The sequence below is a fragment of the Megalops cyprinoides genome, chromosome 11 (assembly GCF_013368585.1).
Source record: "Megalops cyprinoides isolate fMegCyp1 chromosome 11, fMegCyp1.pri, whole genome shotgun sequence".
NCBI lineage: Eukaryota > Metazoa > Chordata > Actinopteri > Elopiformes > Megalopidae > Megalops > Megalops cyprinoides.
In genome coordinates this window covers 15,863,650-15,890,083 of record NC_050593.1, presented here as the reverse complement: position 1 = coordinate 15,890,083, position 26,434 = coordinate 15,863,650, and the positions used below count along the sequence as shown (strand labels likewise).

General features: G+C 41.6%; 2 protein-coding genes across 2 annotated transcripts in view; both read left to right on the top strand.

The window, feature by feature from the left end:
* Positions 1-25: 25 nt before the first annotated feature.
* LOC118785325 (helix-loop-helix protein 2-like) lies at positions 26-1,964 on the top strand. Its single transcript, XM_036539914.1, has 2 exons — positions 26-233; positions 1,542-1,964. The coding sequence occupies exon 2, from the start codon at positions 1,595-1,597 to the stop codon at positions 1,961-1,963; it is 369 nt and encodes a 122-aa protein (XP_036395807.1). The 5' UTR covers positions 26-233; positions 1,542-1,594; the 3' UTR covers position 1,964.
* An 11,127-nt stretch (positions 1,965-13,091) lies between these two features.
* Positions 13,092-26,434, top strand: part of LOC118785919 (vang-like protein 1) — a 53,956-nt gene continuing 40,613 nt past the window's right edge. The window contains exon 1 of the mRNA XM_036540869.1: positions 13,092-13,253. The gene's annotated coding sequence lies outside the window, so the exon portion shown is untranslated. The remainder of the gene's footprint in view (positions 13,254-26,434) is intronic.

Genomic DNA, 26,434 nt, shown 5'->3' with positions numbered 1-26,434 from the left:
CGAACCAGTTGCGTTGATTGTTTCTACGAATATACCGTCGTATTTGGCCGTTTGAGGAAAATTAAAGTCGTTAGCAAGTGACGACAGAGCATGAAAAGGATTGCACTGGAGAATGTTTTTTTGTAAACGAAACCAAAGAAAATCGTTGTGTTCATAGTGAGAGCTGTCGTGGGAGGAACTCCTCAAAAGGACATCAAGATTCGGCAGCTCAAGTTTATTAACAACCACACAAGGTGAGTCTCAACAATTGAACGGAAAACATGGTAAAATTAGATCTTTTTAAATTAGTTTTATAGGTAGGTACTTATTTTAGCCGATTGCACTCGCGGCATTTGGCATTGCTCTTAGAATGATGTGTCATTACAGCTTCGAAAAATAAAGAAAAAATCTAGCCTTCGCTTAATTTCAAAACATATTTGAATATTTCTGTTGAAATTGTAATGCACCATGCTATTTAGAGATGTTATTTTGATGCTAATGTCTGCACTGATTTGGAAAAGGTGTGTTTGGATTAAAACCTGACAGCCCTGTTTAAAGGGCAACATTTTTTGTGCACGGTGCAACAGATTGATGTGCACGCTTTTGAGCGTTCCCTGTAGCTGCATATTTTAGTGGCGTGCCATGGTGTCAGACTGTGAGATAACTAGATTTTCTTTCAGTGACAGATGGTCAGCTGTGAATATGGATTCCAAATTCTGACTATAATTTATTTAAATTTCGATCGCTGTTGACTTAAAGTATGTCACTCCAGCTGAGGGAGCTGTAGATATTCATTTGAAGAGTAATTAGAAATTGGACTGTAGGGGACGTCATCAAAATTACACATTCCTCTTTGCTGTAATTACATTGAGTCCGCAAACTGTTTTAATGTTGTCGCTTGCGGTATAAATATAAAGGGATAGGTTAGGCATATAAATGATGATAAAGGCATGCAATATCAAATGCAGTGCATTGTTGCATTGCTTTCTAGAAGGGTTTATGATGGAAATTGATTCATCTTTCAACTCAAGTGAAGTTGCACTCAAATAATTAATTTCCCTTTTGTCTCTAATTTATTAACTGTGTTAAAACGCTTCCTACATGGGAGATGTCAGACAAATAGGAAATGATGCGTTGCTTACTGATAGTTTGCGTTTATAATATTGACTGAACAAACTGACTAAATACATGATCATTTGTTACACTGTTAGCACTCGGGTAGATGCCATGTAGGAAGGAAGGAAACATTTAGGAAATTAGTAATAGGAGAAAGGAAATGTGTCGTTGAAGACAACAGTGTACATTTGTTAACAGTGTTAAACTAATAGTGGGTTCAGAACTTTCGGCCAATTTAGGAAAACTTCATTGAGGGATGACAGCAATTTGTCATTAAAATATATGTCTGTCAGTCACATTCATCTTCAGTGTATCGCAAGCGTGACTTTCTCACCTCATCACTCCCTCTCTCAAACTGTTGAAATTCAGAGGCCATGTGATTGTATGCTACTGTATACTACTACAGCTGACGAGGTAATAAACATTTCTCTATTTTCCGTTTTCAGCCACATCAGGTCGACATTGAAGCGTAATTTTAAAAAAGAGAATAAAACAGAAAATGATGCTGAGTCCAGACCAGCCTGACTCGGACCTCCCGTGGGGCCAGTCCGACGCCGAATCGGTGCTGAATGACATCAAAATCGGCTGCGTCTCCGACGAACCGATGGAGGGCGAGGGGAAGTCGAGGTCGTTGGCACCACAGGCTCTTAGCAGGGAGGAGAAGCGAAGGCGACGACGCGCGACTGCCAAGTACCGCTCGGCCCACGCCACCCGCGAACGGATCCGGGTCGAGGCTTTCAACGTGGCTTTCGCGGAACTGAGAAAGTTGTTGCCGACCTTGCCACCAGACAAGAAGCTTTCCAAGATCGAGATTCTTAGGCTCGCGATTTGCTACATCTCCTATCTCAACCACGTTTTGGACGTATAGAGCACTGACAAGAAATGACCTTTTTGAAAGAGGGAAGAATAAGTGGAATGAATGCCCAGAGGAAACAAATTGTTTATTATTGATATTACTCATCATGATAAATTGAGTTTCTACACAGGCCAATGAGATGGAGATAACGCAGTGGGGGACTTGCAGCTTATAATTTCAAAAGCTAAAAATATATATTAGGCTAATTAAAATTGCATTAAAATAAAAGTAAATTGTATAAAGGCCGTGTTTTCGAGGGTTGTAAATGCTCCACTTTTCCTCATAGTACCAATGAAAGAGCCGGTAAACAGCTTGTTCGTGCTGTGCAACAGTTGTGACCACTCTTTGAGTGGTTAGACTAGAATGCAATAATTTTTTTTAAATTAAATTAGAGGCAGAATAAACAGTAAATAATTATGATCTCCATTCTTCAAAAGACCTCTTTTATTCTCGTGGGCTTTCAAAGACAAAACCAGAGAAAAAAGTCTGCAGTTTGTCACAGATATTTTCTACTTTTTTCTACAGCGGTAACATATTGCGTAAACGAGGGGCATAAGAAGAGGCAAAGTAGCCTTAGTCCTGGTTTAAATTAAATAATACAATAGCTGCTGAATAATATTTGTTTGAAATCCAAGATAAAGGGAAAGAAAAAAATATGGATAAGTGCCACTTCCAATGAGACATCAAATTGTGACCTTAATCATTCTTGTTTATTTATTCACTTGCTTACCTACTTACTTTTTATTTATGTATTTATTTATGTAGTTGTCTACTTATTTATTACTTTGCCAATATTTAAGTATGTATTTATTGTTACAATGTGTCCTTTACAGATCAATGTCCACTGTTTACGATAAAATGTATGTATAATTATTCATGTATAATTATTTATATTTTAGACTGTGGTGTTGGACGACAAGTGATGTTGTTGCTCTTCAATTGCACTTTTCAGTAATAATTTTCGGTTATAGGCATTTTGTAAAATTGAATTGTATGTCAAACAATGTATTATGTTGGAAATCTATTTTATTTTAGCGACGATAAGCACTTCACTTTAGACGTCTTGTGTAGACTTCGTTTATAGTTTTCTGAGTGTTAAGGGGATGATTTCTTGGAATTTGAAGACACCACAATGGACGGCTGTTATTTTAAGGATAACCCTCCACACATTAAAAAAGTGTTCGAAACTGGAGGAGAATGCAGTGAAACACGTCTACACTAAAAGCACCCTGCATACTAATTTAACGTAGGTTACATACATGTAATAAAGTGTAAGAACTGCATGGTGCTTTAACAGTGTCGACTCCATCTTGTGATGACATCACAGTAAATTCCAAGCGACATGCCCTGTGCTGCAACCAAAAATTATATGAACTGCATTTCTTCTTAATTTTATCGTATTTTTTACTCATGTATATGTGTCTGTTATGAGCATCTTAAAACAACAGCTGATTTTTATAGTAATGAAAAAATACATATCCGCTATCCAAAGATTTGTCTTTTCAGGGTTTGATCGTGTCTTCGTTGCTTTATAGTATATATTTTGTAGTGGAGTAGCTATAAAAAGCTGGTTTCTAACGAACACAGTTTTCATATTTTAATAGTGAGTTGTTTCCAGAAATAAATATTTTAAAAACGATATGCCGTTTTGTGTGTGTGTGTGTGTCGGATTCCCTTCGTCTGAAAGAGTGCTGAAAAAGTTCGATTTGACAACATACTGTACAGATATCCACGTCTGGCTGACATCACAAACCTTAGAAACTATGACGCGAGTGCCCCCAAACAGTAAGTAACTGATTTTGCCATGTCACTCAGTTGTTTTGAGCTTTCCTTGAATTGGCCACAAACACGTGAAATGTGGTTCCGAGCTTTAACTTGCTGTGGATGGTTTGGCCTGAAATATTCCCAATGATTTTAGACTATGCCATGGAAGGAAAAAAATCTTTTCATTTAAGAAGTTGAATATATTATAATTACCGCTGCCTTCTTAAAAATTTACCTGAAACACTCCTCCATGAATTCGATTTTAAATACAGCAGATACCATATCTTTGAATGGGTCATCCAAGGTGCAGTTTTAAATTATTTTTGTCTCTCACTTCTGTCACATCGAAACCTTCGTGGACATATGTGACGTCAATTCGGTTTACGCGACTATCGATGTCCAAACCCGGCACTGGAAGAGAGAATTTGCTTTGTACAAACAGAAAGCTGGGGAGCGTCTGGTCAGTCAGTGTGGCTGTGTGAGAGTGATTTTGCTATGCATGTGTTAGCTGCTCCTGTTCGCTTTTGGCTGAAAGGCGCTTTCCCTAGAGAGGGGGCAGGTGTTACTCCAGACGAGCCAAGACAACCAAATTACTGGCCGTCTGGCACCTCCCGTGGGAAAGAGAGAGAGGGAGAGTGGAGAGATGGAAATTTATGAGCAGGGAAGAACAGCCATGCAATATTGCCGACTGGAGCTGTGAAAATATTGGAGATTTTGCCATTCTAATGATGTGATGTTAATGGTGATATTAATATTTATATTGATATTAAAATCCTATGTTTATTTACCAAGCAGGGTTAAACCAGCCCTGCTTTCACCAGTATAAATAAATTCAGTTTAGTGTAAACAAATATACGCCATTTAATAACTGCAAACTTCACATGAAATATTAACGTAAACAAACTAGGCGCTGTTTTATGTGAGAGGCAAATTCAATTCACCCTGAGGGGAGCGGTGAAGAATGAGAAACATCAGATGCAGGCAGACATCATCTCATAACGAGAGATATCGCAGCTGCTACCGTTTTGGAAGACGATAAACCAGAGTTTCTTTCTCTCGCTCTCATATATAATGTATTGATCCTATTTAAAACAAAATATGACGACAGATATTGAAACGAACTACATCCTTTCCCATTGCTTTTGATATGATCTAGAAGATCGTGTCACTCTATGTTTTTGCAAGCTGTCACACTCATGTATGTGGTCCATCAAAGAATGTCATCCCAAGACCTCATATGAATAGATTCTCAAGTTCAAAATTTGAAACGAAAATGTGAATAAACCGATTAATGGCAGGAGTTGTAACTCCTTTTTTAGATACTTGGTGATATCTAAGATGTCCGTAAGCAAACCAGTCTATTCATAGGCGTTTCTAGTTCCTTGAAAACACACACATGTGGTCTTCGGCTCATATGAAACAGCTCATTGCTGATGGGATTCAGATAATTTCTGCAAAATCAATGTGATATTTTGGAATTAATTTGAATTCATTTTATTGGGTGGAGTAGCTTTCCTATATGGGTCCAGTGCTGCTTTCACCAAAGTCATGAGGAAAGGGCTTGTGGGAACATAATTACCTGTTAAGTAAAAAATGCATCTCAGGTTAAAATTTCTAACAACATTGCCAATGAGTGAATTATACAGGTAAACTATGCTTTGTAGCTTACAGCCACACTTCCTGTAGCTGTATGTTAAAAAAAAAATAATAATAGCAATAATCTTTGATCATGTCAGGTGTCAAATGTGTTCTGGAGAAATAGATGATGGTCTGGGGGAACCTCTGGCCTTAACTCAACCCTGAGGTCCTAAAAGTCTATTAAAAGTCTGTTGGTAAATGTTTTGTGTTTTACAGTAAGAAGTCATAGTCATTTGGTTTAAAGCTAATGCCAAATTCAATGTGTTAACAGCTTCTGATCAACAGTTGCTGCACATCCCAAAGATTTGTTCATTAGTTCATATATTCTATATGCGTTAAATAACAACAGGAGTCTCAGTCTCAGCTTAATATTCTGATTAACTTTGAATACCTCTATAGCTTAAAATAGACCAAACGAAGGAATTCCTTCTATGTGTATCCCATACCTGACACATTATCAACTGTAGAGATGTAATAACATCACTCTTTTTATCTGAAATCTAGACACCAGTCAACACTCATGTAGACTCTGAACAGCTTTCAAGGAATACTTTCTCAGTCTAAGAGCTCATTTTTAGCTTTGTGCTCTGTGGAAATGTAGCCGGCTGTAATTGAAAAAAAGGGGGCAGCAACATCTTATGTATCTGGTGTTCTTTAAAGTTTGCCAACAGACCCCTTCTGCTTTTGTGTGGTTTCATCAAAGAAATAATGATCCTGGATTGCCCATGTAATTTACCATCCATCGAATAATGGTCTGTACACTGAATGAAATTAGGAAGAATAATGCGGATAAATACTATTTCAGGGCCGGTTAAAATGATAAGGTAGACAACTGATGACTGTGACAAGAGATAAATGTTTTCTGGTTATAAGCATAACTGTAGATAGCTTAATAGACTGTGTTAATGTCTTGAAAATGATACTGTATTGTCATCGGCTGATGTGATAACCTCTGACTCCCCGTACAGGAGAATCTGTGTAGTTCATGTGCAAAGTGATGCTGTGCTGTGCATATTTCATGCACAGTGTACATTTGTTTTTGTTTTTTTTGTTTTTTTTTAAAGCGTTAACAGTTTATCTGCATGCATTGACTTTTACGTATTGGCTATGATTTAACTGCAAGATTTAACAAACCAAGCCAGTTTAAAGTATCCATCTAAACAGGTTAAACTGCATTTGTGCATAGTACAACAGTGCAGTAACAGCTTGACAAATAGAGATGAGGTCTGAACCCAGTTATGAATTTGCTCCCTGGGTTTTCATAGGTCAAAGACATATTATAAATTACAGATGAACTGCTTTCCTGTTGCCATGGATCCCCTGCAATGCCACTGCAGATGCCAGTCTGGAAACCACAGGGCTGGAAACTTTGTGATTCAACCGCCGCTGTGGATTCATTGCCCCGGAGAGAAGAGGTGCAAGCCGCAGAAATGACGGTGAGCTGATGGGTGTGGTGAGACGGTTATGAAAAAGCAGGAGAGGCGACAGGGCACTGAGGCCTGTTTGGTGCAGTGTAATGGAAAAGTGTGTGCAGGGCGGATCTCACATCGAAGCTTTGAGATGTGTCACGCGGCTTGTTCCACACACTTCTCTAACGCAGTGTGCATCCTTCTCATGCGTGATCACAATAAAACAAAGACGCTGATATTAAGCAGCGACAGGCTGCACTGTACACGGGCAAAGAAGGTAGAACTCCTGCCTCACGCTTTCCCATAATGCAGCGGGGCAGAGAATCCCAGCTGCGCGACGTGACGTCCGTCCAGCCAGCTGCTGCCTCCGCATCCTCAGGTGGTGCTAAGGCAGGAGTGAGAGGCCATGCCGCATTTCTATTCGTGTCTCTCTGTAGCCGGAGAGATGCATCTTTTGTCAGACATATTCTGCCCAAGGTCTTGTCTCTCTCTCACACTCAGCTTAATTCCAGCTGCATTCAGCACCCACTCTGGTGAAGGTGTACGAGTCTGTCTTTGTGGCTACTGGGCTGATTTCTGTTAGGTCTTCTCATTCAGATTATTCAACATGAATTTTTTTCCTTAAGATTAACAGAACGTCATCCCAATTGATAGAAACGGCAAGTATTCCTTAACAAATAACTAATTCATAATTGCATTGTTTTGCATTTTAAATTGTAATTGCAAGATCATTGTCTGGTATTTATTACACATCCATTTTTATTAGATCCTTAGTTCTATTTCCATTAACTTTTGCATTAAAAATGTTTGGGGGTTCAAGTTGAAAGAATCTGTAGTTACTGAATGATGATAAAAACACTGTAAATCCCTTTATAATGAACAGGAACAGACTGCTTTTTCCAAGTTGAGAAAAGAGATGTCTGAGTAATATCAATTAAGGGTGTACCTGAAACTCTATCCATGACACACCAGTAGGATGTGGGATGTAGACTTTAAAGTGGAGAAGTTTTCTTATACCTAATAACAACCACAGACCCACTGAGACCAGCCACAGGCAGTGATTCAGTTCAGAATGAAAGAGAAGGGCTATGTCTGTATGCTTCTGTAACAAAGCTGTTAATTGTGAGCACTTTGTTTCTTTCCTTTTATTCATAATCATCTGAGATTTCTGAATGTGCATCAGTAAATAATTTCAGAGCAATCAGAAAGGAGCATGTGCACAGTGCTTATGTGTTTGTGTCCTCATACAGAATCCTTACTATACTGAACACAAACAACTAACACTAATTTCATTTTTTTTGTTATGTTCAAAACGCGGCTCTCTGTTTCCCAGTCTCTACACTACAGACAATCTGAGCTCTTTATGATTATTTTCACTTCATTGCTTTTTTCTTTCTTTTTTGCTGTTTCTCTGTAATGTATCCTCTATGAGGCAAAGAGGCGGAAAACTCCTGTGAGCTGTGAACAGAGCAGTGTGACCGGCACATATGTGTTTGTGTGTGAGAAAGGGCCATAACGCTTTCCCTTTTCACAGAGGATTATGTAATGGCACAGGGCTACAAGTGACCATATGTCAGGATGGATTCAAAGACCCTGGTTTATTATTTAGGCATACAGTATCCTCCTTTATTATGCCGATAGATTCGCACACAGACAGTGTGCATAAACAGAAACTCATTTTGATTCTTAGGCTTTTTACGTTTTGCACATTTCATAATAACAAACAGCGTTGTATTCGCTATGAAGGCAACATGATTGACAGTCATGTTGTTGTGTGCACCCCCCCCCCCCCCTCACATTATTATCATTATTGTGACTGAAAGTTGCCCCCCTTCCTCCTCCTCCTCCTCCTCCTCCTGCTCCTGGGCCTTCTGCAGAGGAGCGCTATGAGAGACTGCCTGCGCCGTCCCGGCTATTGTACAAAGGAAGATCCATGTGTTGAAATGCGGCCACGGGGAATGGGCGCATTATTCCTGCGCACTTCACCAGCAGGGACCCGGCTCTCGCGCTGGCTCGTGGCCCTTTGTCTCCAACAGATGGAAATGGGCCAGGAGGAGAAAGGAGGAATAGGACAGAAAAGAGGGGGGAAAAAAAGAGTCAGTCTGTTCTCATTAACTCTCCCATTGTAGCCAGCACACTCCGTTCGGCATGTTAGTGCTGGATAGTCCCTGTCCCATTCAGACTCCGGCTGTGACCACCTGTATATGGACAGGCTGAGGAGTCTTTATGTGACTGTCTGCACCTTTAAATATGCTAATATTCCAGGGCTTTGATATGTTCACATTAGTTCACTGCACTGTACATTGGAAGCATAAGAAATAGATAGATAGATAGATAGATAGATAGATAGATAGATACGTGATTCGTTTGTTTATTTAAACAATTCTGACAGTTGATGCAGTTAGTTTAGTGTCATGGCAAAAAATAACAGTGCTAACCAGAATAAAAGAAATGTGTGCATAGGCCTGTGTGCAGTACATTTTGGTTTATTTATATTCACAATAGCTGCATATTTATGACCCCACCCCTGCGTGCTACCTCTAAACTCATTAAGTGCGTCTAAACTGGGACGCATCCATCCATCCATCTCGCGGCCCTGGGCCCACCTTGCATAGTCAGAGGGGACCGTCTGCACACTCACTGCTTTCGTGCGCTCTAAAACTGATAAACAAAATGTGATTGTTCTCGCCGCCTGTTCCTGGGGGGTGCACTTATAAGGGGGCAGCGTCCTCAGCATTTTCGGTGCGTAGAGGTGTGTGATTGAATTAATTTTATTACTTCACTTTGATTTATTCATAAGCGTATTCGTTCGATCGTGTTGCGTGGCTCTGTATGGTTGTTACAATTAGATTAAGGGAAAATCATGTCATGAAAACTCGTTAAGGTCAGCACTTCTTCACGGAAGTTACCGCCTTGCTGTTATACCAATGCATTTGCTGTTATTTAGGGTACCTTGACAGGTTAATTTAATCGGTAACACCACAGCATTGTTCTGCCAACAATTATGCAAAAGTATATGCAATTTGCTACTGATTTAAAAATTGACAAACATCGTAAATAAACATCATAGCTACCAGAGCAGTTTACGCCCGCTGTGTCGAAGTAGCCTACAAAAAAAGCCTTCATAAAAACCAAACACGTAACAAGCGGTGAAATAATATTGAATAAATCAATGCACAAATAAATAAAAAAACATAGTAGATTTTGCAATTGATGTCCATGCCATTTTGAATGAGACAGGAGAAAAAGGTCCATACTGGTATGTGAAATCATGGTTTTTCTGAGGCGTTATACGGTTGCCCTCTATCGGTCGCCTAGAAAAGGTGATTACACAAACGCTGTGTGAGTGCAGCATGATACGGGCAAAAACTTTGTGTTCTCAACCCCAGACTGTAATGCACGTGAGATGAGATCATTGAGTTGTATGTTCCATAGAAGATTCAAGATTCAAGGTAAAATAATTATTGGCTTATCTACACATTTAGTTCCGTCTTGCTATGTGTGCGTGCGTTTGCGTGTGAGTGAGAGACAGAGGAGGAGAGAGAATACACAAAATGTACAACGTGTGAGGTCCACAAGAAGGTGAAAACTAATGCACAAAGAAAATGGTTAAGGAACGAAAGGATAGAAAGAAGCAAGAGGTAGAGAAATTGTGTGAGTTTACTGCATATCTCCTGATCAAACTCCATAAATACCCAACCAGACATACAAGCCTGGTGATAAATATGTATTTACATACCCCATAAAGAGTCTCCTTACAAGCTCACTGAGTCTATTGTAATGTATAACAGACCGAATCAAAGCAATCTCCTCTATCTTCGCCAGCTTGATGGCGCAGTCTGACAGACCTTGATGTTAAACAAAGATTAGGCTGCTTATATTGCATTAAAATAAACAGCGCAGTGGAAGTGAATGTGCCCTGACACCTTTCCCCTTAACTGTCTTTGCCATGGATTGTAGCAGCAACAGCACAGACTTCAGTGGCGCAGCAATGTTAATTCTGTCTCATGCAATAAAGGTTGATTGCTATATGACCATCTTATGTAACAGGATAAAGGACATGCGACTTTCAGCATTGAAATCTATAGACGGAAATATGTGGTGAGACACCTGTACCTACAGTTGTCTTTATTAATGGTCATTTGGAGGTGTTCAAACATGTGTTCTGCCAAATGGATCAGCTGGGATAATACACAAACCTAATCAGTCTTAAACAAGGAGGAAATGACCTGTCAGGACCTTAGGCTGAGATTAAGGGCCACGGTTTTGTGGAATACTCCCAAACAGAACAGAAGAGACCATGCTGTGTAGTGGAGGGGAATTCCTTTATCTGTCATCTGTTCTCCCAGCCAGACTGTAGTGGAGCTTGGCTCATTTCTTCAGCTTGCTGTGAGGGCCCGACCTTCATTCCACCCAGCTCTTCCCCAGACCCCCCCCCCCCCCCGCATCTGCTGCTCCATGACACCACGCGATAAGCCTCCCCCTCCCTTCTACACGCTTCTTCCACCTGCTCAGTGAGCACTCTCAGCACCTGGAACACTGTCCGGCTACTTGAAGGAGCTCGAGCCTCGTTCTCGTCCAGGCGAGTAACACGCCAGCTCTCCCTGCCGCTGTCTCGGTTTGTGCTGACAACCGCTCTTCCAAGCCTCCAAGACTTTGAAAAACAAAGTTTCAAACAAATGAGAGACAAATGAGAGAAATCATTTTTGACCCTGCTTCCACTGTACTTCACCTGCATAACGAGAGTAACGAGAGAATAACTCTGAAGGACCAGTTTCCCAGCATACAGTAGGGGGTTTCCTTCCTCAGCTTGAGAGATGGCACTGTGCAGCTGAAACACATGTGCTGGCCAAATACCTTTTTACTTATTTGGCAGCTGTGGGCAGCTTTAGGGTACTCTGATGATCAGTTTATTTTAGGAAATCCAGTCATTTATTCCATGAATGGGACTCAATGGGAATGACCACATACTGTAAATTAAGAGATGTAACTCAGAACATTAAAATGTGAGGATGATTAGGAAAATGCAATCTTGCCAAGAGTAGGGATGTATGGATGTCATCTGGAGCTATAACAAATACAGAAAAGAGCAACACAGATCCATAGAGACTGATTTTAGAAGTAATCTGCATAAAGAGGGCAGTACCAATGGACAGAGTAGACTGATGCATTCTGATGCTTTGCTCTGTCTGTCAAATGTGCATCATGAAGGTGACAGGTCTTGTGTTTAGGTTGCAATTGAGGGTGGATGCACATTTGTAGGTGGATAGTGACTGTTTATGGCCAAGGTTAAAAAGTGTGTGTGTGTGTGTGTGTGTGTGTGTGTGAGAGAGAGAGAGAGAGAGAGAGAGAGAGAGAGAGAGAGAGAGAGTGAGAGAGAGTGAGAGTGTGTGTCAAAACAGTCCTTGATTCTCATTTTGCCTAGGATGCACTTCAAAATGCTGTCATATTGATCTCTGCTGCTCTTGGGAAATTGTCTTTGAACTTGATGCCACTGCCACTTTAAAACAAGCTGTAGTACCTACAGACAGCCTTGGAGCAGCAATGCACTTGACTCATATAGAAATTAAGATGCTGAGATAATTGTGATAATTGACAATGGAGAAAAACTAAATAAATACCAGTATAGGGGCAATAATTTCCACTGTGCTGAAACTAGGCAATTAACAATAAATATATTATTTGCTATTTAACTACAGCACAGCCCAAACACTGTCTGGTAACACTGTTAAATGCGTTTTATGATTTTATTGTCATTATTGATTACAATCACCCACATCAGCAAAGTCGTTATCATCAGGCTAGTAGTATGTCCACAGCCACACACGTTCACAGTACTTTTCAGCATTGCTTGTCTGGGCTCATGCCAGTATACAACATTGTAATTGATTTTCAAGATCTGTCGCCCAAGGGTCCTCCAGACAAAATGTGACGACACTGAACTCTCCGATCTGCTGCCTGCTTGGCACTCTCAACACTGCGGGACCTCTCAGAATAAAAATACCAAGCGGAAGATGGAGGTTTGATTTTTTTCTAACACTATTTGCATACTTTCATTTATGCATTTATTCAGACAGTGGGCTGAATGTGACTTAACAGCTACTGCACAAATTTAAAAAAAAAATGGAAATAAGAAAAGATGAGCGAAGCCGCAATGGTGACTTTTACGCTGAGCACGTACTGGACACCCTGAAATTAATTACAACAATGAACATTCGTCGTGCTCGGCTTCCATTATTTCCCCCTAGCGAAACTAACACGTACTACACCTTTTCCTTTCGCTTCCATAGTAAGTGCTGCCCCCCATGCCATTCCTTGTGTACGAATGATTCCGACGGCTGTTATCCGGGTTAGTGTGTCCTGTCTGCTAAGCTGCTAGTGCAATGTACATGTGTATGTGTATGTACGATACCTCCATGGGAATGTTGATCTGCTAAAATGATTTATTAAGGATGTGTACGGTTCCTCAAAGTTTACTTATATCGCAATCGGTAAGTGCATTGATCGCCGTTTTTCTGCCAGAATGGACGTCAGTTTTATGTAAAATGCTAGTGTAAAGTTCTCTTGCTCTAGCTTCATGGGCTTTTTTTCTTTCGCCAAAATGGGTTGGTCTGCTGTTCTTTCTCTTTTGTATTTTCCACTGTTGGTTAAAACAAAACTTTCTCTATACCTAAACAATGTTCTTTGGTCTTTTGTAAGGGGTGTAGTATTCTTTTGAAACGTGAAGAATTGCTGCGTGGAAATTTGAATTGGTGGAGCGTAGTGTAAATTGATCCTTACTCCAAGGAACGGCTGTGTTGGAGCCTAACCAGCGACGTACCAGTCGCTGTAATATGCGGGCGTCAATTAAATTTAAACGAATTAGCTGAGACATTTTCGTTTTCAGCTGCTCAGCCCTGCTCGTCTCTGATTTTTTTTAGTGGTTTTGTGGGAGGCAACGGACGTTCGATTCTCTTACATCGTGCTGCTGGATTATTGATATATGTGAATGAATTCCGTTTAGTGTGTTTCGATATAGCAATTCCACATGTTAGGCTTAAATCCGAATATTTGACGCTTTGAAGTCATGTTACATGCGAACCTGGACATTTCCGCTCACGAACTTCACACTTGGCCTACTCATTTGAGCACGGTTGCATTGTTTCATTGGAAGTCTTTCTGCTGCTCTTTACCGGTTGTTTGGAAAGAGAAGTTACGTTGTCCGATTGTTACCATGAGCAGAGCAGGGTAGGATTGTAGAGGCCCTCAACAGACCAGGGAGTTTCCTACGTCGGTCCGCCATTTGGGATGCGGTAGGTTACAGGTAGGATAGGGGCAGGCTGAAGACCAGAAGACATCCATAGCCCCAATAAATCAATACTGGATATCCTACTTACAGACCGTCATTTCAGTGCGACTCGTCTATTAGCTTATGGGGCAAGCCAAAATATTATGGTTTGGTATTTGGAAATTTTATACAACTTCCGATTTTATTAAGCAACATGACATCAAGTTTTGTAAATAGTTGTTTTAGACACCTCCGCTTTATGTAAGCATGGGCTGCTTATTATTAACATAACGCCCAACGACCATTAACGAGCGATCTGCGAGGAACGTTTCTCTACAGTTTGGAATGAGCGATTACACGAACGTGAGAGAAGTTCTTTCAGCGCACATCAAGGGATTAGGCAATGAAGAGTCCACTTAATGCAAATGAGATTCCTATAGCTACTTTCGCGGCCGCCCGACTGATGTCTCATCTGTTTGAAATCAATGATCTGCCCTTCAAGAGTGGAAGCGAAAACATCCCCCCACCATCTCGTTCTGTGCGTGAGACAGTGTGTGTCACTGGCTGAGGTTATGATATGAACTACTGTATAAACTTCAAAGGTGAGTTGGTGAAGTGTACGATATGTTAAGAATTTCGATGCTTTTCTTTTAGCCCACGATGATAATAAAGACAAATAGCCAAGCCGTGTTTCTTCCACCTCTCAGAAAGGTATAGCTTAATTTACACCATGTTACCTTACATTCATTTACATTTACAGCTGACTGTTTTTTACCCACTGACTTGATTTTGGTTTTGGGGGTCAGGTAGTTTTTGACACTGAAACCTAGACAGGACCATTAGTCTTTAGCATTTCATCATAAGATTTTCTGTTGGTTGTGGTCGACTAGTGCCTCACACTTAACATTGTAACATTGTCACAATGTTACGTGTGAAAGTAATATTGTTACTCTCAAAATTCCTTTAATAAGAAAAGATTTTCAGTTTCAGTTTATCAATGTTTTTTTTTTTTACATGTGGACCAGGTTACCAGCACACATCAAACTGAAATGTCTCTTGCTATTGTTGAAAGTTCTCTTGAAGGAGCATTTTCTAAAAATCCATATGAACGAATGAACCACAGACATTCTGATATGACCAGGTATTCAGCTTCTGCATATCTTCAATCCTCTGTCTAAGAGGTTCTGGTGCTGTCTGTGTTTTATGCAGACTATGAATGTTGCTCCAGGCAGAAGTTGTTTGGCTTTTGAAAAGATTAGAATTGTATTTGGGGAATCTGGTCCAAGATCAGCACTTTCAGGCAACTTCCCTCTTGAGCATAGATGTACTATTTTAGACCACACAGCCTCAAAATGTACATAATGAGCCAGAAAATGAGAACACTTGCAGCTTCATCAATGGCAGAGAAAGAATTCAATATGGAATGCAACGAGCTGATTATCTTGTCAATATAATACGCATCAGTGATACTGTAGCAACTGATGATAATATCTGATGTGTGTGATTTTTTTTTTATCCTGTGTGCCTCTGTGTCCATGTGCATGATGGTGTCATCTAGCCGTGGGCCCTTTGCTCCTTGTATCAGAGATTCATCATATATGGATTGTCAGTTTGGTGCACAACAGATTGAAAAGTCTGTTCCTCACACTATCAGGGGAGGTAGTTATGCTGGACTTAGCGATTCCTGTGCGATTTACTCAGAAAAGAACAGACAAATAACTCTGTGGCTCTGTTTCAAGGCTCAAACTAATCTGTATGTGGTATATGGTTATCAAGAAGCATTTGTCAAGAGTTAGAAAAACAGAACATTTTACACCAATCAATAGTGTTCTCTGCTATAAAGTCAGATGTACAGGTGACTACCCTTCACTTCAGTTTATAGCAATATCTTAAATATTAAGTTGTTTTTTGTTGCTGCTTTTTTGCACCTGTTGTTATATCATGCCAAACATTGTCATATTTCCATGGTTGCCTGTAGAGTTCTGCATTTTCTTTTTTTTTCTTTTAATTATTATTATAATTTTTTTTGGTTGCTCTTTTTCCATCACATGCCACGCTTTTGGAATGACGATGGGTGAGTGTGTCCTAATTGTGCCCCCAAATCAATATCCCCTCCCCTTCATTCTAAAATATGTACTTATGCGACGTCATCTGAAGAATGCACTCATGCATTTAAACTTCTCTCTCTCTCATTTGGACTGTATTGCAGCCTTAAAGTCAGTGTAGGATTGCAGACAGCAGGGAGACCTCCTGTTACCAAACAGAACCTCCTACACAGAGGACTGAAGGAAAAATAGGGCTGAATATCTGGTCATAATAGAACATTTGTGGTTATAGAGTAACAGTGTTATCAGTGACCTGGCCTGAGAGACCGCTGGAGAGATAGGATACTAACATGGCACAGACTTTGGTTTCCTGTGTTTTTATTACAATTATCCAGATAAATGGCTGTTTTGGTAGTCCAAAACATGTAGCTAAAAGAAGAGTGTTGTATCATGCTGTATTATTTCACACATTTTAATAACAGAAATGGGACTCCCATTGTAGGAAGAGGCAGAAAGACCACTCTTTCTGCTGCTGTTGTGGTTTAAAAAATGCTCCAAACGTAAACTTTCTCACACTGAATACAGTTGGTGCCATTCTGTTTCATGAATGTGGTAGCCTTGTTTCCCGAACTGAATTAATTGTCATCTCTGTAAAGGTTTGCTGAGCTGCATCTCGCATGTTCGCCGATGAAGCGCAGTACAAGACGGATGTTTCCTCTCAGAAAACGCTCTGGTATGACTTTGTAAGCACCGCTTTGGCTTTGAGACAGTGTCTTGGAAAGGGGTGGAGATGCGAAAACTGGTGCTTTATGAAATTCCTTTTATCGTTAAAAACCCGCGTCTCCTTACTCAATCACCGGGATACAAAACAATCCTGTCTGCGATCCTTTTGGCATGAATAATTCAGCGCTGTCATTTCCCTCCTTTTATCTAGACGGTAAATCTGTGTTTATGACATTAGGAAAAATGTGTCATCTGAGTCAGTATCCTCTTGAGGTTTGTAACACCTCCCACATGTCTTCTAAATGGTCTGTGTTACGTTTCGTACATCTGTGAGGGGTTGTAATGCGTGAAAAAACTGCTGTCGTTTCATCTTGTGACACTGAGCATGCAGAATCACTCGCTTCTCCTGTAAGGCTCTGTTCTTGTGCTTCATGTATGTATTCCTCAGCATAACCCAGGGCAGCAAAACATGCGATACCTAGTTAAAAGGAGAAAAGGAAGAGAAGGTAGAGTAAATAAGGGTCTAGTAATGCCAGGCCTTTCTCTTTACATTCAAATGTAAGATGCTAATGGTTTGGTGCCAGCATGGGCTGGCTTTGTTCTTTGGTTCTGTTCTACTTGCATGTTTAACTGCATGATGCAGCAAGGGCGAAAAGGGCTTCACCTTGCCCAAGTTGTACAGACCCTTAGCCTTGTGGGTGAACACTGATGACCTTCTTCATCCTGCAAGCCCAGCTCAACAATTTAGCTCTTTTTGTTAAAGCCATTTTGTTGTTCTATTGGTTATTATTTGACTTAGAAGATGTTCATTCATTGTTACAGTCTGGGAGAATGTATATTTTCATATTTGGTTTTACCAATTAGGCTGTGTGTACAGGTTTGTGGTGGTATGTCTCTGCCTGTCTGAGAGTCAGTCCCCTTTTCCAGCTTGACTGTATTTAAACATGATTGCTTGATGATTTTTTTTTTTTACAAATCTAAAATTATAGATTTTATGTTTCTCTTTCGTTAGACTTGGACTTGAACCATGAAACTCGGGTACAGGTACCAGAGCTGTGGACTCTGGGGCCACAAGTTCAGACCTCAAGTGTTCAGATACTGTACACTGCTGTGATTCCATTACCTTGATCACCTTAAAACACTGATTCTAAATCCTGCTCCTAGGTCCCCCCTGCTCCGAACGTTTTCCATCTTTCCCTGCTCTGCCTACCTGACTGAACTCATCAGTGGAACTTTTGATTAGCTGACACCTGATTTAATCAAGCAGCAAGGATAGATAGAAGATATGCAGGACAGGGGGGGCTGCAGGAGTAGGATTGAGAAACACTGCCTTAAAAAATACCAGTTGACATTCTGAAACACTGATAGCCGAAAAGAATAAGTGGCATCCAAACTGGCATTGACTGTGTGCAGAGAAAAAGTGAAGATTATAGTGTATTTTCTCTTCATCTCCACTTCTTCCTCACTCTTGTGCTCTCAGTCTTTGTCTCTCTCTCTCTCTCTCTCACTCTTTCTCATGTTGTGTGTGCTGCTGAGACTAATGATTAGTAAGGGGAGAGGGGGACATTACAGAACATTACTGGAGTTTCATGGCTTTAGTGCTTATTTGTATGCAGACAGTATCTGCGTGGTCATACGATTCAGACAAATGTGTAAGTTGGTTTGCTCCCTCCTTCCCTGAGGTGTTTTACTCATGATAATGTGTTTATAGCCCAACCAAATTAATCGGCTCGTGGCTTGTTTCACATGAGGTATTTCTTTCACAGATTAATACCGATTGTGTCTGTGTTAGTCATTTTAATTCCAGACGGGTTCTGGTGTATGTGTGTGTTTGTGCACATGCCTGTGTCTGTGTGCGCTGTGTTAAGCAGAGACTGAGTGTAAGCACAGCTGGAGAAGAGCCAGTACTCAGCCTTTTGTCTCACGAGTGATTTTACCCTGCGATTTTGCCTGAAGCGAGGGCCTTCCTTTCTCACAATCACTCGGCGCAGATCACTACAACACGGCACAGAATGGAATGCAACAGGAGAACAGTGCAAGTTAACATAAAATCTCATGAAACGAGATGAAATGAACAATATGTACATGTTTGATCCGTGCTTCCTCCGAAAGTTGGCCGATGTTGGAGTACTGCAAATGTGTCGGACAGACGGTAGTTATGGCTGTCATTCTCCTCATGTACCTGAGGCAACAAAGGGACCTGTCAGGGCGGGGAGATTTGAATCTCTCCCAGCGCACACAGCTTTGCACGGCACTGGCTGCATGTTGAATGAACTGCGTACCGCTCTCACTTAAACCTCCGTGTGATCCCTTTTCATCATCATCTCATTAGCTTTGTCCCACTCCAGGGGCAGGTCAGAGCTTGACCACCGTGGTTTGTAGAGACAGTTCCTAACAAGCACAGCCATTGCTATGTCTCATGCTTTTGGCTCTACAGTTGCACTTGTGGTTGTGTTTAATATGCTTCTTTGTATTCTCTACAACTTAACACTTAATTCTCTGTATCTGTTGCTACCGCCTCAATCTATGTCCTCATGGTGCTTTTAAGAGATCCATGTTGAGGGCACAGGTTCACATGGCTTCTGTGTGCAGATGGTGAGGCAATGAAGGAGATGGAGCAGATTTAGAAAGTCTCCCATAATTGGCACAGGCTGGCACGTCGCCAGGAGGCCAGATGATCCGGGGCTTCAGACGGGGGGGGAGAGACCGGCCACCTCGTGTGCCAGTGAACTGCGCCGACCCCCTGATGCTGTCACTACCAGAGGTCACTCCAGGGTGAATCTAAAGCACGGATCTGTCATGCACGGGGGAGACGCCATATGGGCCCACCGCTGCGTGACCCGGGCCGCTTGGCACGGCGGCGCGACGGAACATGCGTTGGAGAAAGCGGCGCACTAAACGCCCCGGCCTTTTCTCATCCTCCCGGAGCGCAGTAAGAGATCACTGGTGCATGGAGAACAATGGCTCCGGATAAGCCGGGCTTCTGCCGAGGGCAAAACTCTTGACCTTGACAGATTTGGCACATGCCTACCGAGGGAAGATCGTGGCCTTTTTCAAACCTGTTTGAACCCTGTGAATTTAGGGTAGTAAATGAAAGGTATGCTGCTGTATACTTACATTTCCGCGAGGAATTGATGACTGTGTGCGTGACTCGACTGGTGATGTCTGAACCGAACGTTGAGCAGGGCCAGCGTTGAGAGCATTGCTTAGTAACATGTCCAGTGAGAGATTTACTCATTGTGTTGCTTTTCCTGTGTAATAGTTTGCACTGCCATCATAGACATGTTTGTCAGATGTAATCTTTAAAGGTCACCCACTTAAATAAAGGTCAGAGGCACCATAACAGCATCAGTAATAGAGCCCATACAGCGACACCCAGCATATTATCAGCAACCCTCCACAAAGACCGATATGGCATTCCTCCATGGCTGCATGCTCTCCTGTCTTTCTGATTCAGCCCCCTGCTATGGAGCTCCATACACAGAAGGGGATGCTGGGAGTGCCAATCGCTCATGGGTCAAGATGACCAAACACGGCAGAAAGATGGATATTGCGTCGTAACGTTTTAAAGAAAACGATTTTTAAAAATCCAGTGTTGAATTGGTGAACAATGGTGTCAAAAGGATTGTCTTCAGAGAAGAAAATGTTTCTGCTCTTGACTGATAAACTAAACCCTCTTTGTTTCCAAGAGGCCAGCCTTGTATGCGCGGTGCAATCGCAGGGAAACGGAACTTCCGCTTGTTCTCTGGCTCTGCAAGGCTTCCGCCAGTCCAGCATTTGCAGAATATTATTTTTCATGTGGGCCGCGATCTGAAGAAGTCCCGCATTCACACACAGGCTGCTGTTTTTAGAATATGGCATGTTGATGTCAGTAATTACCCAAGTGTAATGGGAGCATACTGAGAATAAGGTGTGAAAAGAAAGGCTAGTCAGATGTGTAACAGTGCACTTTAAGTAAACAAACACCAGCAAAAGAAACAGAACAGTTCAGGTTGAATGATTTTTTTCTGCTCTGATTGTGCTTGCGGGTAGTCAATCACTGAACAGTTCAGTTGCCTGAAGTTAAATATTTTCTGTACATCATGTATGATCTTGAACCCATAGTGTTTGAGTATAGCTGCTGTTGGACTCGCCTGCCCATCAATCCCCTGTCAGCATTTCCTCGCTCGAGTCAGTAGCTTTTATTTCCGATTGGCTGAAAAGAAGTGTATGGCATAGTGCTGTATGCATCTCGGATGAATGGATCTTTTGAACGAAGTGGCTGTGAGATCTTATGAAAGAAAACAGAAGACGGCCCCTGGGGGGCGGGGGGGGGCAGTTCAGCCCGCTCTATTTACCGCTCGTTACATGCTGAGTTAATCAATGAATCACGTTTATTTAACCTGAATCATGTCTGTGGGGTACGATTTCTGTGAGCCATTATGGAGTATAATGAATCTCTCATTTCGAGTAATGATTGTGGATGAAGGCAGGGAGATGTGGTCTTTCTAGATAACCGCTGTCAAATTTTTGGTCAGTGTCCTCTTTGTCTGCTGAGGTGTGGGCCTGTGGGAGAGGATCTGCGCATGCACTGGGTTCAGTCAACATTTGTCTTTAATTTTGAAATGCAATTAAATGCTAGAGTTGCTTTTTCTCTTCACAAGCCCGAGACAACAATTCAGTGGTCGCCAAAATTAACGCAACAAAAAATGCATTGAACTATTGTATGATGTTGAGCTTTGAAAAGAAAAGGAGTTCTGTCCAAAACTGGCAGTGTGGTACCTCGGATTCAGAAGAGAATGAGCATTGTCAGTCAGCGATACTTTTCCCTAAAGGTGCTATGACACTATTAAGAGTTTTTTAGGCATAATTTTGAATATAGAACAGCTTGGGGAAAGATGTTCCAAGGGGTGCTATCAATTTTTCATCTTGTGTCCTTTGTCATCCTTTGATCCCAAGCTTCATGCAGCCTGGATTGAATTCAGAGTGCTTTAGAGACACTGTGAAGGAATACAAAGAAAATGCTCTGCACACAGGTAGTTTACACCAGTGATGAGTATGCATTGTTTTCACAATTAGATAGCTGGCACAGTTGTCATCATTGGCAGCTTAGTGCAGTTCGTAGATTAGCACAGTCCTCAATATTGGCAGGTTGGTGCATTGTTGGTGAGTTGGCACAATTTGGCCCCGCCGCTGGTGTGTTTGACCAGCGCCTTTAATCAAGCAGTTTGCTGAGGGCTGTAGCTTAGAGAGGCTGAAAGGGCGTTCTGCAGAGGGAATCATTTCTGCCTGTGTGACTGTTTATGTGCAATATTTGACCTGCGCCTTTCACAAGTCTGCTATTGTTGTCGGTTTCGTTCCTTTTGTTATCCCAGAACAGGGAAATGACTCAGTGTTCTTGAGTTGCCATGACAACGGATGCCTCTGAAAAGAGCTTATTTGGGAATGCAATTTTGCCAGCTGTGGGATAGGATGGCTAAGGTTTGGTCATGGAGATTGAGGCATCAGAGAGAATTTATTTTACCCCTCGTGTTTGCTTAAGAGGTTATTAGGAATAGCCACATTGCTTTACCTGAGGACATAATTATCTAAACAGGGCCTTCAGTACCCTGACCAGTTTTGCAAAGGTCGTACTTATTTAGGTCAGCAGGAATCAGACAGTGCGAATTGAACTGCTTATGAATCATAGGAGGCACTTCCGCGGTTTTCCGTCATAGCCAGCGTGCTGGAGGAGAGATCCTGTGTGTGCTTATGTGTTTGTGTGTAGCTTTAACGTCCTCCTTTTGCTTCAGTTGTTTCAGAGGCTCTTCCTCAGGAGGGATGCCTATATGTAGCCTTTGTCCCCCAGGCTCCCTTTGAGAAAGTACAGCGGGAAGACAAAAAAGCCCTCCCTAGTTCTATATACATTACCTTTAGCTCTGGGTGTGCATGCTGCCACTTTACTTCAGGCGCTCTCTTCCCAACACGCTTGTATTTCCTGGTGATGTGGTGATGAGAGTTCATGTTCCTCTCCCAGATTCCCAGCATGGTTTTTTTTGTTGTTCAGCCAGGCACGTAATCTCAGTCCTGCTATTTCAGAGCATTGGGTTTTCTTACTTGGTCTTTGCTGTAAAGCAGCTATGAAGAACTTCCACTCAGTTTTTTCAGCTTAATACCAGCAAAGGCAGTACACAGTGCCAATTTTTCTGGCCTCTCTGTATTACCTTTAATCTGAGTTTACAGCTCTATGTCTCTTCCTAATGCTGATTGTAAGGTGTTAGAATTTTACACTGTTTGTGTGGGAATTGTTTTGCCTTTGATTTTGGAGTCTTTGAGATGCCTGGGTCTTAATCAGATGCGCTGGAGTACCTTCTTGGCATCCAGGTTCCAGACTCTGACAGCACTCCAGTGCTTTGGAGCCCAGAAACAAGACTGCAGGAATGCATAAATGTTCAGTGAAGATCTTTAGAAAGTCAGGCATAATGCATGTGCTCCAGGAGAGAACTGTTAAGCTCTGTCTGAATCCTGGAACTGCAACAATGCTTTTTATGTCTTGGGTTGCCGTGACAATGCTCATATACATTTTTTCCCTGCAGTGAAACATCCTAAATCTGATTCTGTGGTTCGGCGCTCAAGCCATCTTCCAGATGCTGTTGTGATATAACCTCAGTGGAATGCTGTTAGTGGAGATTGCTCATTGATAAGCCATGGCTGGGCGTAGGGGTACGGGGGATGGGAGGGAGAGTTTAAACATACCTCATGGGGGGGCTGGGAGGGGGAGGGGCTGCCCTCTCTCCTATGTTGTATTTTTTTTAGGATGATGTTTTCTTGTTGCTTATTCTGGTTTGCTTTCCAAACTGCTACAGTGTCCCCTCAGCTGCACTAGTGTCTGATCAGTTTTCAGTAAGGAAACAATTCCTGCTACATGCTGAACTCTGAGCATCAGAGGTCAGTGTTGGTGAGAGGGGGGCCTAGGAGTGGTTTGGAATGCAACCCCAAAGTTATTCGGTGCTCCATTCAGCTGTTCCGGTGGACAGACTGTAATCGCCCCCAGAGGCTCTCCTGAAAGCAGTACAGAGAGGGCCGCGTTGCAGCCGGCGAGAGGTGGTGAGTGGAGCGCGGAGTGCGGGCAACACAGTTTTTTTGGCAGTGGCCCTCGGCAGAGCGGCGTCTGCCAAATCAGTGCTCAGCGGCACCCGCGGTGCCTCCGGGGGGCTGCATCTGGCACGCTGACACGGGAGGGATCGGACGATTTCACGGATTAAGGCATCACACGTTCTTCTTTTCTTGTTTCGTTCAGTTGCTCAAACCCACCCCCCCATTGCATGTGGGCAAGGCCAAACAGGAAAAGTGAAACTGCTCTGGGAAGAAGTCAGCAAGGCTGGAGATAATGACTCTGCTCACATTTTTTTGATGCCTGGTTATCCCTTATTGGCGGGAAGGCACTCCCCAAAGAGTACCCTTATCAAAGAAAGCACCATCAGTTCAACATGTCAGCACAGAGCTGTAGTGTAAATCTGTGTACTGCTGAAGATGGGACACTCGATGGGCTGTGTTGGTGTGTAACCTGTGTTAAGACCCAGGCTATTTTTATTGCATTGTTTTTTGAAATAACTTTCTGGGTGTAAAGTCTCCCTAAAATAAAATGACAGGAAAAGAGTACACTCCACCATTGCTCCCTTTACATTTCATTAAAATAGATCTTTGACTTATACATGAAAGTAGTTTCTGTTTTCTGGATGATATCAAATGGTATGTTTAGGTTTGCATCCACTCCCTACTCCAGCCCCCCAACACAACCCTCACAACATGTTTTTTTAATCTTGTTCTTGTGTATTTTTGGTTGTTTCCCATCTCAGAAGATCAATGAAAATGTGTTTTTGACAAGCACTGGAGGACCCTATCTTGTTTGCATGTCTTTAGGGGTGTCTGGATCCTTCCCAGGGTGGACACAAGGGAAACATTGTTATTCGGGGGGGGGTTATTACAAGGGCGTTATTCCAAGGGCTGTGATGCAGCACTTACTCTGTATGGTAGGAGAAACACTTTTACTAAGCAGAGTTTCATGGAACAGTTATTCTGTGAATTATGGGAAAAATGTTGTTTTACATTAGGGGAAACACTTATTTTTTGGGGTAGAGGGAGACAGTCTTCTGTGGGGTCTAGGAAAAATGGTTAGGCTGTGTTCCAATTCAAATGAACAAGCAAAGTGTGAAGGAGTTCTTACTCCAAATAAAGTTTTATGCATGTAACACAAGTACTTAATTGCTGACAGAGGAGAATAATTTAAAAACTGGTGTATCTGGGACAATCTCCATTTAAATCAACATCGGAACAAAGCTACTGATAAATACACAAAAATGAAACTGAAAGTGGGTTTTAAAACTGAATGTTGCAAGTCATGTCCTCACGCATAATTTTTTTAATAATTTATTTTCACCAATTTGGTGGACGCAGGAGCAGCAAAACACACACTTTACATCTGGTCTTTTTTAAAGGCGAAAAACTTTACTTCATTGTGTGAATCTGTGTTTTATATTGCTTACAACTGAAGCTAGTGGATCAGTTAGACGCTGTAGAGAAAGGTAAAGGGCAGTTACTGGAAAAAAGAAAAGGAAAAAAACTTATTGGTATGAAATGTTTCATTGTTCTAAGTCTTCACAGATGGCACTTGCGAACTAGATAGGTATGAATGTGATTCTGAGTAGTTTGAGCCCGGACATCCAGCCCCAAAGTAGATTTGTCAGTGTCTGTTTACGTGCAAGAAAAAGGGCATCATAATCACATGACCCAATGTCATTTGTCTGATTCTAGACAAAAAAATGTATCCACAAATTTAATCTTGTGGTGATAAATTAGGTTAGACATAAAGAATGTTGTTGTTTTTGGGTGCTGCTGCAGATAAATGGAACTGGATTAAAATATGCAGACTTCTCAGTCACCCAGACATGCTGAATTCTGGGATGACTAACCAACTTGAAGTATACATTTATGTACACTTGGTCTAAAATGGCAGTGTAGGGCAGAAATGTGTTATTTTGAATTTGGAAACTTGCAAAGCTGACTGAGCAATATCTGGCGCCATTTTAAGGAGAGTTGCTTAGCGCATGTGAGCAAAAATGCCATCTGAGACTTAGCCTCTCGGGAGAGTTTCCCTGTTCCTCTCTCCTCTGTGATGATCTCCTGCTAATGAGGGCTGAATGTTTTGTTGCTAGTGATTACCTCATCTCAGCAAATGATGCCTCCAGTCTAATAACCACTTCTTGGAAAAGCATTGATTTCCATCTGACAATTTTTGCATATACAGTAATCAAATTAATACAATAAGCAGTGCACTCATTAATGAACAATGATATATTTTTGATTATATTTTTGAACTAACTGAGCAGAGTGTTATAGCTGTCTGAGGCTTGTGGTAGGTGGTAAATGCAATCAGCTTTTTCCTTTCAGGGTAGAGCCTTTATATTATTGTGGCATGTACATGCCCGTGAAATTACTTTGTACACTATGAACTTGTATAGGGCTATGGAGACAGGAAGAATAGGAATCAACTTTAAGATTAGCATAATTGCTGCCGTAGGTTTTTAATCCCATTAGGTAGAGAGATTATTAATAAACATTGTGGCATTTGCATAATACCTGAGATTTATGGAAGAAGGGGAGACAGAGAGGCAAGTTC

Bases quoted from the DNA above. Each gene is read 5' to 3' on its own strand.
- LOC118785325 (XM_036539914.1), top strand. From the start codon at position 1,595: ATGATGCTGAGTCCAGACCAGCCTGACTCGGACCTCCCGTGGGGCCAG.